The 12,196-nt window shown below is 42.5% G+C and overlaps 1 protein-coding gene across 3 annotated transcripts in view; it reads left to right on the top strand.

Annotated features, from left to right (window-relative positions):
• Positions 1 to 12,196, top strand: part of LOC137358266 (proto-oncogene tyrosine-protein kinase LCK-like) — a 134,116-nt gene that overhangs the window by 23,278 nt on the left and 98,642 nt on the right. For all 3 annotated transcript variants that reach the window (XM_068024173.1, XM_068024181.1, XM_068024191.1), the window contains exon 2: positions 7,070 to 7,164. In XM_068024173.1, the coding sequence (XP_067880274.1) occupies positions 7,075 to 7,164 (90 nt within the window). In that variant the 5' untranslated portion in view covers positions 7,070 to 7,074. The remainder of the gene's footprint in view (positions 1 to 7,069; positions 7,165 to 12,196) is intronic.

Genomic DNA, 12,196 nt, shown 5'->3' on the forward strand with positions numbered 1-12,196 from the left:
AGGGTGTCAAAGAAGGGAAAAATAAAGGGAAAAAGAGAGCTTTCTGGAAAGAGAAGGAGGAAAGAGAGTTAAGGCACCTTGAATTAACTAGGGGATGACCCAGTACATCCAGTGAAGGCACGGCTAGTAAGGAAGCTACCCCTAGCTCAGGACTGTGTACTGAGCTCTTAAAATTCTCCCAGTTGATCCCAAAGTTCAATAAGGGGGATGTGGAAGCATTTTTTGCCACTTTTGAAAAGCTAACAAGACAGCTGAAATGGTTGGCAGAGAGCTGGACTCTGTTGTTACAAAGTGAGCTAACAGGAAAAGTCCAATAGGTTTATTCACTGTTGCCAGATGAAAACTCATTAGATTATGAGATGCCTAAAAATGCTATCCTGCAGGCAAATAAGCTAGTACCAGAAATGTGCCGCCAGAAATTCAGAACCCTTCAAAAGCAGCCTGACCAAACACCTCAAGTTTGAAAGAGTTAAGCAGCTTGCTTTTGACCCATGGATAAGGATACTTAAGATACAGTCCACATATGAAAATCTCAGAGAGATGATTCTTCTCGGAGTTCAAAAACTCACTTCCCCTTTCTATTAAAATCCACGTAGAGGAACAAAAGTTTCAAAGGGCCAACAAGCTGCAATTCTGGCTGATGAATTTATCCTTGTACTCAAGCCCTTACCCGAAGGGAAACCCTTCCTTAGGCACCCCCACGACCCTAAAAGGCTAAAAGGTGGGAGGGTGATAGGAGCCTGAGCAGCCCTGGGCGAGAACGGAAAGATGGACACAGAGGGGACACTAAAAGGACAGTGCTGAGAGCAGGAGTGATACCCGAAGACCTGTGTGTTTCCACTGTAACAAGGCAGGTCACCTCTGAGCAGACTGCTGGAAGCTACAGGGAAAACATGTCGGATTAATCAGGGCACACCAGGCCAGTGCAGGAGAAGGGGCCCTGATGGAAAGCACAGCAGAGCAGGATGTATATTTAACTGCGGCTGTAAGATACAGTAAACATACTGCTGTGAGTGCGGGAAAATTTAGCAAAATTCCTGAAGGTTACCAGGATTTTGTATCCAAAGGAAAAGTGACCCCATACCCCTCGAGTGGGGCAAATAAGCCCATCGTCATACTTAGGGATAAAGGGGCCACCAAATTCCTTCTGCTAGGAAAAGGCGTGACCTTTCTCCCAGAGAGTGCAGTGAATGCTAGAGTGTTAGTGAATGGTATCGGAAGGCAGTGTATGCCCATACCTTTATATTGGGTGCACTTGGAGTGCGACCTAGTTTCAGGATGGTAACTGTGGGGATTGTCCCTAGTTTACCTGTGGATGGGGTTGACCTGCTCCTGGGTAATGAATTGACAGGGGCAAAGATGGTAGCTTTCCCAGTAGTTTTGAGTGACCGAAAGAGGTCAGGAAGACAGGGCAGTTGCAGGAGAAGGTGCCTGGCATTTTCGCTGACTGTGTGGTACCTAGCTCCATGGCCAAACAAGCTCCCTCAGGTGGCTCAACTGGCACTGCAGACAGCTGACCCTACTGTCTGGTTATCTGAAACCTTTGGGAAGTTAGAGGACCCAAAGGATGGGTTAAACAGATCTTCCGTAGTTGAGGCTCAACAAGCCGACTCAATATTAAAGAAGTTAGCACAGACTGTCCAAGCCGAAACTGAAGCAGAGGGAGTCCCAGAGTGCTACTATTTAAAGAATGAGGTGCTGATGAGTAAGTGGAGACCTCCTCACAGACCTACGGACAGAGAGTGGACAGTGGTGCCGCTAAGGTACCGTAAAGAAATACTAAGAATAGCCCATGAGCTTCCAATGGCTGGACATGTCAGTGTACGAAAAACCCAAGCTCGCATAAGACAGCATTTTGTCTGGCCAAAACGCCACAGAGATGTGGTAGAGTTCTGTAAAACTTGCCACATGTGCCACGTTGTCGGGAAGCCCCAACCTGCAATAAAACCAGCACCTCTAATTCCCATACCAGCTTTTTGGGAGCCTTGAGCAGAGTGTTGGTGAATTGTGTCATGTACTGCTGAAAACAAAAGGGGACAGACAAGCACAAGTCTGTCAGACAATTAAGGAGGAAGGGGATGAAAAGGACAGTGAGGACCAGTTAGAGGAGGGCAGGGAGGATTCCCAACTGGAACCCCCTACTGTCCGGTTAGCCAATCCTGAAATGTTGGGAAACTTAGACCCTACACTCTCCCACGCAAATGCAGGCCAAAGAGACACCCTACTAAGGCTGCTAGCAGCATTTACAGAAACCTGCAGGGACAAGGAAAGTTCCCAAAAAGGCAGATCAACAGTGAGATGCCTCACCTAGTTGAAGTGCCTCAGGGGAGTGTAGTGAAAGTTGGACAGACATCTGCGAGCAGAAATGTACCAGAGGACATGGAACAGATTAGCAAAGAGACCTTCCCCACAGTAAAGGGAAAAAGGAAGGAAAAATGCCCTGAAGTAAACAGCACTTGTGTGACTCACCAGAAAACTAAGTGAAGTCAGTGTGACCCACCCACTGAAGAACCCAATGATCAGGTCCCAAACCCAAAGGTAATCAAACCCAGCAATTTCAATTCAGATTTCATCAAGGACAAGGGCCCAGAGGAAATCTCAGACACCTCACGGGGGCTAAAAACCAATTTATTATCCACTACCACTTTCGGGAGAAAAATTATCAAGGTGCTGGAACCTGAGTGGTTAGGGCCACGTGTTGCAAAAACAGCAGTTGAGGGATTAAAACTTATACCTACAGGAGAACTTGCCTTAAGCAAGAATGAAAATTTGTAGACACCAAGCTTCACCAACAACCACATGTTTATTGAGATGCACATCCCCAGGGTATTACAAACTGATACTAGAGAAACTTTAACCCCATTTGACAACACATGACCATTCCAGACAAAATTCCAATTTTTTTTAAAATCAGCATAGCTTTTGCAGACAAAGCCAGCTGCAGCAAATATAAGATTAATTAATGAATTTGAGGAGTGTTAAGAATGAATGTGTGTTTTCTTTTTTCTTTTCCACAACTAATGAAATGCTCCTATTGTCACATTTCATTCCGTGTTTGCGGAGGTGTCAAGAAAACACTATATGCCAAATGAGAAATGTTAATCGGTTGGAAATTTACTTTAGACTTTTAATGGGGAAAATCCGACAGTAACTTTTTAAAAAACTGACAGCCAAGATGGCCACCGCAATTTTCATCTGAAACACCTCTGCACCTTCCAAGGCCCAACCAGACACAGAAATCTAACAAGAAGCCCAGCCAGGACAAGGCTTTGGCTAACTGAGTAGATTATCTAGATCACCCTCGTTAGCCATCTTGAGGTATTCATGAATGGAGACGTCCCTCCAGGGGGTGAACATTGACAGTGCCACCTGAGAGGGGTTTTGGGTTTTAGACTATGGACTACATTAAAAACAAAGGGGATTGAGAGAACCATGTGACCATCTCCCCAGGCTATGAAAAACTGGGAGATTTATTACACACAAAGAGACAACTGCTACAACCAGAGACCAGGGGAAGAGAGCCAATTACAGTTCTGCCTCCAAGAAAACCCTGAGCAAAACGGGCCAGCCACAAAGTACACTTTGACCAGCCAAGTCTTCAAGAATACAACTCCAGCCCAAAGACCACTGAATCATCCAACCTCAGACCTGTATTTAACTTTTATTTATTCTGGACTTTAATCCCACCAAAAACCTACTTTCCACTTTGTAATCTATTTGTGTGCACGTGTTTCTCATGTGAATGTGTGCATGAATATGTAGCTTTTTTTAAATTACTTTTAGATCGAGTTTAGCTTGTTGAGTATCATAAACTTACCTTTTTCTTGTTTAAACTCAAGAAAACCTGTCCAATTGGTTCTTTCACGATCACATTAAAGCTAAAAGATCAACACTCACTGTGGTGGTAATCACACCACTGTTTAAAAGGAATAAACTCTGTTGCGGTTAAATAAGAGGAAGGGCAACAGGGGCGACTGTGATCCCCTCCTCACCTTGGCCGTAACAAGTTATGTAAAAAGTTTTCACTTTTTTCCCAAATGAGTAGTAATTTAATAACCCTTGATCAACCCTTCAAAATGAAAAGGAAATCTGGATACAGTGCTGAATACCTATGGAATTAGCAATTTGTATGAGATGACTAGAAGTACTTTTCTTGTCAGAAAGGATGTGTTCCTGGTATTTTTGTTTCAAATTGCTATGGTTGTGTATTTCTCAGTAATGTAATTACAAAATTTATGGAAAAGACATTTTAAAAAAAACACAACTTGTGATCTTTTTGCAACTGTTGTGCCTCATTTTCATCTTGACAAATACATGAATAGGATGGGAATAGAGGGATACGGTCCTCGGAAGTGCAGAAGGTTTTAGTTTAGACAGGATCAAGATCGGCGCAGGCTTGGAGGGCCTTATGGCCTGTTCCTGTGCTGTACTGTTCTTTGTCCTTTGTTCACATAAATTTTCCATATTAGAACTGCTCAAGAATTGTTTTGGAGATATGAAGACTTTACAGACAACTCTTCCTCACTTGCTGTTTACCTCTTCTGATTTAGATGCAGCTCAGAGGGGTGAAACATTTCCTGAATATCTCATAGATTTAATCTTTCTCCCTTTAAATGGTCTTTGTAGGACACAAATAGTAAGATAAATTTGACAGAATCTGCTTATGCAACATAACTTAATCAGTTCAGCCTCAGTTTGTTTCTGCTGTAAATTTCCCTTCTTCTGCCGCAGGTTCCGAATTATGCTGGGGCTACAGCTGTTCCCAATCTATATAAAATTTGCTGATGGCACAAAACTAGGTGGGAATGTAAATTGTGAAGAAAATGCAAGGAGGCTTCAAGGGGACTTGGACCAGCTAAATGAATGGGCAAGAACATAGCAGATGGAATATAATGTGAATAAGTGTGAAGTTATCCACTTTGGTAGAAAAAACAGAAAGACAGAGGATTTTTTAAATGGTGAGAGGTTGGAAAGGGTTGATGTCCAAAGGGGCTTGGGTGTCTTTGTTCATGAGTCACTAAAAGTTGGCATGCAGGTGCAGCAAGCAATTAGGAAGGCAAATGATATGTTGGCCTTCATTGCAAGGGAATTTTTGTACAGGAGTAAAAATGTCTTGCTGAAATTGTATAGAGCCTTGGTGAGTATTGTGTACAGTTTTGGTCTCCTCATCTAAGAAAGGATATACTTGCCACAGAGGGAGTGCAATGGAGGTTCACCAGACTAATCTCTGGGATGGCAGAGGAGACGGATGTCTTATGAGGAGAGATTGAGGAAACTGGGCCTGTATTCTATAGTGTTTTAAAGAATGAGAGGTGATCTTATTGAAACTGGAAAAATTCTTAGAAGGTGTGACAGGGTGGATTCTTAGAAGGTGTGATAGGATGTTTCCTCTGGCTGGTGAGTCTAGAGCAAGGGGACACAGTCTCAGAATAAGGGGGAGCCTTTTAAAACTGAGATGAGGAGGAAATTCTTCAATCAGAGCGTGGTGAATCTTTGGAATTCTCTACCCCAGAAGGCTGTGGAAGCTCAATCATTGAGCATGCTCAAGACAGAAATCAATGAATATCTGGATACCAGTGAGATCAAGGGATATGGGGATATTGTGGGAATAAGGCATTGAGGTGGATGATCAGCCATGATCTAATTAAATGGCAGAGCAGGCTCGACAGGCTGAATGGCCTACTCCTGCTCCTATGGTCCTATGTTCCTATAAGCTCTGGTACTCTACCTAAACAATTAAGCTTCATCTGTGAACCTAAACAGTGCATACCAGCAGGCTGTGTAACTGTTGTGGGTGGAGCAAAGGAACTTCACAAGTGAGCCTGATCTTGTCCCCACTTCATGCACAATTTCCGATAACATTCACTGGACAGTGTTCAGTAGCAGAAAGCTTGGCTGAATTTGTCCTCTCTAGCCCAGGCAATGAGGCGTATTTTAGCATCCCTAGTGCCACCATGGCTGAGATTAGCTAACTTTTCAGCCTTGCAAGTGAGCAGATGATTTTCCTGGTTTAATGGAAGAATATTTCTATATCAGCACAGTTCATTGTAAAATATCAATCCATATGTTATGTTTTTAAAACTGTAAATTTAAAAGCGTGCATCTATAATTGAAATTGCTAATGATTACCTGACTTGTTTGGATATAAAGATAAATTCACTGATCCTGCACTTCTAGTGCTCTAGCCCTATCTCTGATCTGTGTTCCTTTTCCACTCAGCAATCATTGAGAAGGTGGGAATGGTAATGGGATATCTAGATGATCACACGCATGAAAGCATTAAAGTTGGCATTGCATTTGCGGGTGAGGGCTTTCCTCATGGCTCTATAGGTTTATCAAAGGAATAGCTGAGTCGTACAGCCCAGGAAGTCCCAGGGTTAATCTGCGGCCTGTGCTGAAGCTGCATATTTCTGCCAACGTGGTACTATAATAGGCCTCGGTGCCTCGTTTGGGACCAGGAAAATTGGCTATTGGTTCTGTTGCTAGTTTCTATACAATGATCCCTGCTGGAAGTGTGGATTTCAGGTGGGGATTAGATCAGTCTCAGCTACGAGGGTCTAAATGGTTGAATAGCCTACCAACAGTCATTGTTAAGGCTCATGCATTAATAATTGCCATCTGGGTAACAATCTGGAGGATGCCTGTTGCTGTGAGACCTTAACCAGTTGAAGAAACAGTCTTTTGATGAGTGGAGGAAATTGAGGTAAAAAAAAATGAGATCACACTGAAGTTATGTACTAGTGAAAAACACATGTTATGTTGCTGAGTTTCAATCTGTCACGCATACTTGCCTGACCACAGCTCAATCTACCCAGCATGAAAGGCCACAAACCTGACTGGTTTAATTCAGCCCATCCGCTGCACTTAGAGTATATTTTTGATGAATTTTCACTTCTCAAGTTTCCGTGTTGGCAAAAAGGATGTTGCCGATAGCAATCTGTGGTGTATTAACAGAAAGATGACTTATTGGTTAATTGAACAGCTGGACCCACGGTTAGAGGCACAGTGATTGGATTTATCTGTCAAACATTCATTAGCGAATCAATTAGTTTCTATCTTTTTGTTTCAGAAAGGATGGGCTGTGCCACGAGCAGTAAAAAAAGCTTCAACCACAGGGGCCAGGCTAATGAGCTGCACATGCCAATTAGTTCATTACCACAGCACGTGAGTACAGCCAGAAGGATATTTATGTTTTTCCTTTTTCTTAGACCTTTAAGGTATATTACAGAAGTGTTTAAAGTAAGAATAGAAATGCTGGAAATGCACAATGGTCAGCCAGCATCTGAAAAAGAAAGATCGATCATCTATACAGTCTTCTATATCTGTGATGAAGAGTAACCCACCATAAAAATTGACCTGTCATTCCCTTTCAGATCAATGAACTGCATTGCTGGCATTTTCTCATTTCTTTTTACATTCCGACATTCATAATCTTTTGTTTTGTCTATATATCATTTTGTTTTCCATTTCTCATCCCGACCACTCCAAGATAGCCTTGCATCTTCTATGTGATCCATTCTGTAGGTATTAATAAGTGTTTGCCTTGGCTCAGTAGTAGCAATCTTGCCTCTGAGTCAGAAAGTTATCGGTCCTAAACCCCACTTCAGACTTCAGTACACAGTCTACGTTAATACTCCAGGGCAGTAATGAAAAAGTGTATGTTAGAAGTGGATAAGTTGCTAAACCGAGGGTAGGTGCAAAAGAACCCATGCTACTTTATCAAAGAAGTGCAGGGAGTTCTCCTGATGTCCTTGCCAATGGTCACTTACTAAACCAAAATCAGATTAATTGAGTAACATTCATTCCTCAATCAATATCACCTAAAACAGATTAACTGGGCAAGCATTTTATTGTTTTTGTGACATTGTGGTTACAAAACAACACAATACTTCAAAAGTAATACATTGGTTGTGAACAACATCCTGAGAATGTGAAAATTATTATATAAATGCAAGTTCTTTCCTACTGTAATACTGGAGGATGGTAGACTTTGGTGTTTCCCAAGGGTCAGTACTAGGACCACTGCTTTTTTGATATGACTTGGATATTGGAATACAGAGTAAAATTTCAAAATTTGCCTATGATACCAAACTTGGAGATGTGGCAAACCGAGAGGATAATACCAACCAACTGCAACAGGACATGGATAGGTTAGCAGAATGGGGGCTGACAAGTGGCAGATTAAATTTAATACAGAGAAGTGTGAGGTGGTGCATTCTGGCAGAAAGGATAGGGAGAGGCAATATAAACTAAATGGCACAGTTCCAAAGAGTGTACAGGGGCAGCAGGACCTGGGGGTTCATGTGCACAGATCTTTGAAGGTGGCAAGACATATTGAGAGAATAATTAGCTAAGCATATGTGATCTTGGGCTTCATAGTACAAAACCCCTGATTAGGCCACATCGAGAGTATTGCATCCAGTTCTGGTCACCACACTTTAGGAAGGATCTGAGAGTCCTTGAGAGGGTGCAAAGGAGATTTACCCGAATGGTTCCAGCGATGAGCAATTTTAGCTGCAAGCCAGGCTTGTTCTCCTTGGAGCAAAGGAGATTGAGGGGAGAGTTGATAGAGGTACGCAAGATCATAACAGATTAAGATAAGAAAGGCAAAGAAAAGCTGTTCCAGTTAGATGATAGTACAAGGACTAGGGGGCACAAATTTAAGGTTTTGGGCAAAAAATACAGGGTGGAATGTGAGGAAGAACTTTTTTACACAGTGAGTGGTAATAACCTGGAAGTCGCTGCCTATGAGGGTGATGAACTCCGAGTTCCGAAGAAGGGTCACTGACCCGAAACGTTAACTCTGCTTCTCTTTCCACGGATGCTGCCAGACCTGCTGAGTGGCTCCAGCATTTCTTGTTTTTATTTCAGATTTCCAGCATTCGCAGTATTTTGCTTTTATTATATAATTGTCCATCAAGCCTGCTTCCAAGTCAGTTAGGGGCGTCCCCTTATGAAATTCGGGGACAGTGACTGACTGTTTTCCCCTGGGGTGGGATTGGAACCTGGCAACAGTCCTGACATCTATTTTCCACCCCAGAAGGAAAATCCTGCCCTATCACACCCTGATCCTTTTGTTTGACCTAATGAGCATATTTGAATAGCGTGGAAAAGAATTTACATAAGAACATAAGAAGTATGAGCAGGAGTAGGCCATTCAGCCCCTCAAGCCTGCCCCGCCATTCAATAAAATCATGGCTGATCTGTCCCAGGCCTCAACTCGCCTTCCGGGCCTGCTCCGCATAACCCTCGACTCCCCAAGATTTCAAAAATCTATCTACCTTATCCTTAAATACATTTAGTGACCTAGCCTCCACAACTCTCTGAGGTAGAGAATTCCAGTGATTCACCACCCTCTGAGAGAAGAAATTCCTTTGCATCTCAGTTTTAAATGTGTGCCGCTTATTCTGTAATTTTGTCCCCTAGTTCGAAATCCCCCACCAGTGGAAACATATTCTTAACATCTACCCTGTCAAGCCCCCTTAAAATCTTATATGTTTCAATAAGTTCACCTCTCATTCTTCTAAACTTCAATGAATAAAGGCCTAACCTGTTTAGCCGTTCTTGATAAGACAACCCCTTCATCCCAGGAATCAGCCTAGTGAACGTTTTCTGAACTGCCTGCAATGCTAGTATATCCTGCAAAACTGTACGCAGTACTCCAGGTGTGGCCTCACCAACATTCTGTACAGTTGTAACAAGACTTCCCTATTTTTAAACTCTAACCCAGTGGCGCAGTGGTTAGCACCGCAGCCTCATAGCTCCAGCGTCCCAGGTTCAATTCTGGGTACTGCCTGTGTGGAGTTTGCAAGTTCTCCCTGTGTCTGCGTGGGTTTCCTCTGGGTGCTCCGGTTTCCTCCCACATGCCAAAGACTTGCAGGTTGATAGGTTAATTGGCCATTATAAATTGCCCCTAGTATAGGTAGGTGGTAGGGAAATATAGGGACAGGTGCGGATGTGGTAGGAATATGGGATTAGTGTAGGATTAGTATAAATGGGTGGTTGATGGTCGGCACAGACTCGGTGGGCCGAAGGGCCTGTTTCAGAGCTGTATCTCTAAACTAAACTAAACTAAACCCCCTAGCAATAAAAGCCAAAATTCCATTTGCATTCCTAAGTACATGCTGCACCTGCATGCTAACTTTTTGTGTTTCATGTAGAAGAACACCCAGATCCCTCTGTACTGCAGTATTTTGTAGTCTTTCTCCATCTAAATAATAATCTGCCTTTTTATTCTTCCTACCAAAGTGGATGACCTCACACTTTCCCACATTGAACTCCATCTGCCAAGTTTTTGCCCACTCATTTAACCTATCTATATCCCTTTGCAGATTCTTTGTGTCCTCATCACAACATGCCTTCCCACCTATTTTTGTATCATCAGCAAATCAGCAAATTTGGATACACTACACTCTGTCCCTTCCTCCAAGTCATTAATCTAGACAGTAAATAGTTGACGCCCTAGTATCGATCCTTGTGACACCCCACTAGTTATGGCTTTCCAACCTGTAAAAGAACCATTGATCCCGACTCCCTGCCTTCTGTGTGTTAGCCAATCCTCAATCCATGCCAACACATTACCCCCAATACCCTGAGCTCTTATTTTGTGCAATGACCTTTTATGTGGCACCTTATCGAACGTCTTCTGAAAATCCAAATGTACTACACCTCCCGGTTCCACTTTATAATCTCTGCTTGTTATATCCTCAAAGAACTCAAACAAATTTGTCAAACATGATTTCCCCTTTATAAAACCATTTTGACTCTGTCTGATTACATTATGTTTTTCTAAATGTCCTGCTATTTCTTCTTTAATAATGGACTCTAGCCTTTTCCCAATGACAGACGTTAAGCTAACTGGTCTATAGTTTCCTGCTTTCTGTCTCCCTCCTTTCTTGAATAGGGGCGTCACATTAGCAGTTTTCCAATCTGCTGGTACCCTACCGGAATCCAGTGAGTTTTGGTATATTATGACCAATGCCTCCACTATCTCTGCAGCCACTTCTTTTAAAACCCTTGGATGCAGGCCATCAGGTCCTGGCAACTTGTCTGCCTTTAGTGTCATCAGTTTGTCCAGCACCTTTTCCCTTGTGATAGAGATTGTTACAAGTTCCTCCCTCCCATTTACACTTTGCTCATCTATTATTGTTGGGATGTTTATAATGTCCTCCACCGTGAAGACTGATGCAAAATATTAGTTTAAATTATCTGCCATTTCCCGGTTCCCTGTTATTAATTCCCTAGTCTCATCCTCTAAGGGTCCCAAACTTACTTTAGCTACTCTCTTCCTTTTTTATATACCCGTAGAAGCTCTTAATGTTTGTTTTTATATTTCTTGCCAATCTACTCTCATAATCAATTTTCTCCCTCTTTATTAGTTTTTTAGTCATCTGCTGCTGGTTTCTATAAAATTCCCAATCCTCTGGCCTACCACTAGCTTTTGCCGCTTTGTACGCCTTTGTTTTTGATTTGATACTCTCCTTAACTTCCTTTGTTATCCATGGGTGGTTCATCATTTTCATCGAGTCCTTCCTTCTGACCGGGATAAATGTTCGCTGAGTGTTATATAATATCTGCTTAAAAGTCTGCCACTGCCCAGCTACAGACTTTCCCTTTAGTCTATTTTCCCAGCCTGCTTCAGACAACTCTTTCTTCATACCTCTGTAATTGCCCTTGTTTAAGTTGAAGACACTGGTTTGGGACCCGAGTTGCTCACCCTCAAACTGAATTTGAAATTCTACCATGTTATGATCGCTTCCCCCTAGAGGATCCTTAACTACGAGATCTCTTATTAATCCTACCTCATTACACAATACCAAATCTAAAATAGCCTGTTCCCGGGTAGGTTCTGCAAAGTATTGTTCTAAGAAACAATCCCTGATGCACTCTACAAATTCGTCTTCCATGTCACCCTTGCCAATTTGATTTGTCCAGTCTATATGCAGATTAAAATCACCCCTTTTTACACGCCTCCGCTATTTCCTGATTAATATTTTGTCCTACAGAGAGGCAACTCCTTGGGGGCCTATAGACCACTCCCACCCGTGATTTCTTTCCCTTGGTATTCCTTATTTCCACCCAAACTGATTCTACATCACGATCTATCACACTTACATAATTACTCACAACTGCACTGATCCCTTCCTTTAATAACAAAGCTACCCCACCTCCTTTTCCTTTCTGCCTATTCTTCCGG

The sequence above is a fragment of the Heterodontus francisci genome, chromosome 3, assembly GCF_036365525.1.
Source record: "Heterodontus francisci isolate sHetFra1 chromosome 3, sHetFra1.hap1, whole genome shotgun sequence".
Classification (NCBI taxonomy): domain Eukaryota; kingdom Metazoa; phylum Chordata; class Chondrichthyes; order Heterodontiformes; family Heterodontidae; genus Heterodontus; species Heterodontus francisci.